The sequence below is a fragment of the Dipteris shenzhenensis genome, chromosome 4 (genome assembly GCF_047967505.1).
Source record: "Dipteris shenzhenensis isolate YYH24624 ecotype China chromosome 4, Dip_SZ_1.0, whole genome shotgun sequence".
Classification (NCBI taxonomy): domain Eukaryota; kingdom Viridiplantae; phylum Streptophyta; class Polypodiopsida; order Gleicheniales; family Dipteridaceae; genus Dipteris; species Dipteris shenzhenensis.
Genome location: NC_141599.1, coordinates 55,360,978 through 55,366,013, shown reverse-complemented (window position 1 = coordinate 55,366,013; position 5,036 = coordinate 55,360,978). Strand labels below are relative to the sequence as shown.

Genomic DNA, 5,036 nt, shown 5'->3' with positions numbered 1-5,036 from the left:
ATCTGGCCCAAAAGAAAATACCAACTGCAATGGCAATCCAAAATGCCAATAAGTGCCAAATGACTCAAGTATAAACACTGTCCATAAAACCCCCTCTAAAAAAAAAAAAGAAATATATGTACCCGAAATTTTTATAAAAATGATTTATACCTTTATAAGACAAGAATATATCCAATCATACAAATTTAGCTTTTTGTTGTTCTGAAGTCCAAAAATCTACACAAAATAAAAGAGAAAACGAAAGAGAAGAAAAAATAAGTAACACTTTTCTTTAAAAAAACACTCATGTCGTCATCAGTGCCCAGCAGAAGCAGTTATACTGGGTTTCTAAAGACTCATGGAGTCTCTTGGGCAAACCCAGTGCTTACAAAAATACGTCAAATAAACAAAAGAGAAAGAAAATAAGAAAGGAAGAAGGTGACTAAGCAAGCAAATCAAGAAACAAAATCTTCCAAAAAAACCAGGAATAAAATCTCTCTCTCTCTCTCTCTCTGTGGCAACGTTACCACCGAAAACTGCACTGCAGTGTGATTTTCTGGCAGAGAGTGTGAACTTACATAATATCTCTGCCAGAAGGTACATGAACAATCACCAAACTTTTAACACGTTTTCAAAGGGGGTTCTTGAAGAGAAAAACTGTCTGTCAAATGGGTACACTAATTGCATCTATCAGTACAAATCTCCACAAGAACAAAGTTCACCCTGAAACTCATGAACACGATGAGCATCACGTATTACAATCTTGCGCTTTTCAATCTTTGAAATAATCTTACAGGCACTGTGGCAGTCAATACACATACGGAGATTCTTTGTAACTCGAATGGTTGTCCCTTTTGGAGTACAAAGAAGCCCAAAAGATATGGCCAGTTTTTCTGAGTGTCTACACAAGAGAACTTCCTTATCCTTGTCAGACACTGGCTGCAGCACCAAGCCCAATTGTGGTACAAATCCTTCCTCCTTCATCAGCTTCCCCAGTCTCTCCAAATTAGCATATATATTCTCAGTATCAGGATGAGTGGCGTCTCCTACAATGAACTCATGCATGCTGTTATTGGCCTCAATCCAGGCTGTCCCAGGCTTCTTCCATGCTCTCAAAAATTGTCTCAGCTCCCGTATTTGATATACATCATCCCACAACTCAGCATCTGCATAGATGTTAGACATGAGAACACGTCCAGCAGGACTATCGGGATCCAACTTCACAACTCGATCCAAGCATTGCCTTCCTAATTCAACATTACCATAAATTTTGCAGGCAGCTAAAATAGATAGCCACCCACTGATATTTGACAGGACTGGAGCAGTTTGGAGCAGCTCTTCAGCTTCCTGTAGGCATCCTGCACCACATAGAAGGTCCACCATGCAGGTCAAATGCTCCACAGTCGGTGTGATGCCATAATCTTCTTTCATAGATTTGAAAAGCCAACGACCTTCAACAAGTCGGCCAGCACGACTGCAGGCAGACAGAAGGTTGGTATAAATGACATTATTTGGCTTCAGGCCCTGTCCTTGCATGTCCTCCAGACATTGGCTTGCAAGCAACAAGTTGCCATGCTGAGCATATCCTCCAATCAAAGCACCCCAAGACATAATGCCTGGATTTGGCAATCCATCAAATACCTTGCGTGCCTCATCCAGGTCATCACATCTGCAGTACATGTCAATGAGGCTGTTCCCAATGGCCAGATCCGACTCAAATCCCATTCTGATAATCTCACTATGAATCAGGTTGCCCTGACCTAATGCACCTATGAAGCCACATACTTTCAAGATGCATGAGAAAGTGAACTTGTCTGGCTTTATACCCTGCTGTTGCATCTCCTCAAAAAGTTCCAGAGCTGGAAGACCATGCCCAAGATCAGTATAACCTGCAATCATTGCACTCCATGAAACCCAACTTCGGTTGGGCAATTCATTAAACACTTTACGTGCCTCCCCTATACTCTTGCATTTAGCATACATGTCAATAAGAGTATTGGAAACCACCACATCTGATTCACGTCCACTGTTAATAATCTGCTTGTGTATCACTCTACCCTGCTCTATGGCACCTATGCTCCCACATGCTTTCATGACACTCAACAAAATTGCTCGATCAGGCTTTATGCCCTCCACAAGCATTTTTTCAGAAAGTTCAAGAGCAGGCCAACCATGCCCATGCCGAGCATATCCACCAATCATAGCACCCCATGACACCAAGTTTCGATCACTTAAGTCATCAAAAATTTTACGAGCCTCCCGCAGGCTCTCGCATTTTGCATACATGTCAATCAGGGTGCTCCCGATGAGTGCATCTGATTCAAATCCACAGTTAATGATCCAACCATGTATAAGCTTACCCTGTGCTATGTCTCCTATGCTGGCGCATGCTTTCATATTGCAAATGTGTATAAATTTGTTTGCCTTTATGCCCTTCTGTTGCATCTTGTCTAGAAGTTCAAGAGCAAGAAGGCCAAAACCATGCTGTGCATATCCAGCAAGCATTGCACCCCAAGACACTACAGTCCGATCTGCTAATTTGTCAAATACATGTCGTGCATCTTCCAAACTCGCACATTTGGCATAAATGTCAATTAAAGTATTTCCAAGAAGCACATCTGATTCCAGTCCACCGGTACTAATCTGAAGATGTATACGCCTGGCTTGATCTATGGCTCCTATGCTGCAACATGCTTTCAAGGCGCACATAAATGAGACTTTGGTGGGCTTAACGCCCTCAAGTTGCATTCTTTCAAAAAGTTGAAGAGCGAAAACACCCTGCCCATGGTGTACATATCCCACTATCATTGTAGTCCACAATACCACATTTTTGTTCGGTAAATTGTAAAATATGTTGAGTGCCTCTTCCATGCTCCCGCATCTAGCGTACATGTCAATAAGACTGCTCCTTATGAAATCATCAGATTCAAAGCCACTTCCGATGATATGGTCGTGTACCAGTTTGCCCTGCTGTAAAGCTACTATGTTGCCACATGCTTTGACGATACACATGAATATGAGCTTATTTGGCTTTATGCCGTCGTGGAGCATTTTAAAATACAATTCAAGAGCTTTTGCATTTTCTCCATGCGTCACATAACCTAAAATGATAGCATGCCAAGTACCAATGTTTGGCTTTGCGATCATGCAAAATACTACGTTTGCATCCAGCAGGCCTCTGCAGGATGTGAACAGGCGGATAAGATGGTGTCCGAAATCAGCCAGAGAGTCAAGTCTGCTGCTAACCATGAGGAAATGGACTCGCCTGCTAAGAGTAAGGTCTTTCGTTCTACTACATCCCTGTAAGAGATAACTAATCGTACGTTGCGATATCGGCATTCCGGTTTTGTGCAGGAAGTCCACATTCTGGAAATCCTCGTCCAGCTGTTCTGTGTTACACACGTTGCAGAAAGCTTCGACATCTTCAAACTTTTCCGAATTGCTAGCCACCCTAGCAAATTAAGTAACGTCAGATCAAGATCACGAACTTGAAACACACCTGCAACGGCCGCGAGGACTGCAAAAAGACAAGGTTTTCGAAATACCTGTCAGGAATTTCTGCATAATCTTGACGATCGCAACCATTAAATGAAGGATGATATGCCCTCCCACCCCGGGAGTGTGAGAAGAAGATCAGCTCTGCTTCAAAAACTGGAAGAATACGTCGGATCATAAAAACATTCGCGATTTTGGGAAACCTTCATGAGCAACTGTAAAGAGAAACTATCCGCTAAAATCACCATGGAGTAAAGGGGTAATGACATGGTGGGAAAAGGGTTTTCATGGGAAAAACAAATTTCGCAAGTTGAATGTCATAATGATTAGTAACAATATGAATGATGAGAATAATTCATAAGGCATGCCCAAGATCCAAAATAAGGAGAAGATGAATTGGATGGGCAGCATGGAAAAGAGGGCGTAAAACTATGTGTGGTGTGAGAGAGAGAGAGAGGGAGGGGGGGCGGGAGAGAGACAGAGAGAAAGTAGAGAAAAAGATGTGTGTGTGTGTGAGAGGGGAGGGGGGGGGGAGAGAGAGATAGAGACAAACTAGAGAAAAAGATGGAAAATTTTAAGGGATGAAAATAGCAAGTGAAATTTGCACCAATCATAAAAAAGCCAAACAATAAACCTCAAAATTACGAAATTTCCCTTTGGAAGGAAACGATGACTCTACTAAAGCCTACCCTCAGAGGGCACGCCAAAAACATGGATTTTATGTCATTTTTAGGCATTAAATGCTTCACAAACTCGTTTTCCCACAAAACCATTGAGCTCAAGTACTCGTTGGTTTTATGGGAAAACAAGGTGGCAATCCCACTAAGGCCCTGCTTAGGTATATGTCAGGATTTAATTTTGGTTGGCTGGTCATGAAATGGGAAGTTCCATTTTGCTAGATTGTCAATTCGAGTCACGTTTTTGTTTATGTTCTTGCTTGGGACGGCATATTAATTTTTTATTTTCCTTATTTTTATATGTAAATGTATGAGATGGAATGGTCAATCCAATATGCGAAAGATGTATTTGCTACTTTGTTAGGATTATTAATGTTGCTCAATATGTGGTCTAATTGGGATCCTTAAATAGTTGTTGGTTCATTGAATTCTAAGTTGAAGTTAAAGCAGCGCATCATATTTTCAAGTTTTCTTGCTTGTGCTGTTTTTTGCATCATGTCAATATGAAATCCCCTATCAAAATTGTTCGAGAATTTATGTTACCAAAGTTATGATATGAAAATGTTGTATATTGTAGATGGTGGTCTATACACATTGAGGATGTTGTAAGTGCCGTTTTGTGTTTCTATGGTAATGCTTGTAATTTCTATTCCTTTGTCATTGAGGCTTTGTACGTTTTTTATTATGATGTCTTTCCTAACTAGTGTGCATGATCCTGAGTGTGAGTAATTTATTATTGGATGGAAGTTCAAATTGAATGATGCACTTGGTTGTGTGGTTCTTGTGTGGTTCTTGTTTCTTGTAAGCAAATGATATGTGAATTCATTAAATGGTTTGTTCCCTTGAAATCTTCTTCGTATTTTAGTAGGGATCTTGTGTTCAAAG

General features: G+C 40.9%; 1 protein-coding gene across 3 annotated transcripts; it reads right to left on the bottom strand.

The window, feature by feature from the left end:
• Nucleotides 1–572: 572 nt before the first annotated feature.
• LOC147903072 (pentatricopeptide repeat-containing protein At1g11290, chloroplastic-like) lies at nucleotides 573–3,921 on the bottom strand. Of its 3 annotated transcripts, none has more exons than XM_087374165.1 (3): nucleotides 3,720–3,921; nucleotides 3,525–3,630; nucleotides 573–3,430 (listed from the first exon to the last, which is right to left on the bottom strand). In XM_087374165.1, exon 3 carries the CDS (start codon nucleotides 3,316–3,318, stop codon nucleotides 670–672), a length of 2,649 nt encoding a protein of 882 aa, XP_087230291.1. In that variant the 5' UTR covers nucleotides 3,319–3,430; nucleotides 3,525–3,630; nucleotides 3,720–3,921; the 3' UTR covers nucleotides 573–669. The 3 variants fall into 3 exon arrangements, with proteins under 3 accessions (XP_087230291.1, XP_087230290.1, XP_087230289.1); XM_087374164.1 differs by lacking the exon at nucleotides 3,720–3,921 and having other exon boundaries at nucleotides 573–1,145; nucleotides 1,242–3,430; nucleotides 3,525–3,702; XM_087374163.1 differs by lacking the exon at nucleotides 3,720–3,921 and having other exon boundaries at nucleotides 3,525–3,702.
• Between the last annotated feature and the right edge of the window lie 1,115 nt (nucleotides 3,922–5,036).

What these genes read in the sequence shown, in the direction of transcription:
- LOC147903072 (XM_087374163.1), bottom strand. Translation starts at nt 3,652, where the DNA reads ATGATCCGACGTATTCTTCCAGTTTTTGAAGCAGAGCTGATCTTCTTC. An exon ending in TATGCAGAAATTCCTGACAG is followed by an intron (nt 3,431 to 3,524) that starts GTATTTCGAAAA and finishes TTAATTTGCTAG; the next exon opens with GGTGGCTAGCAATTCGGAAA.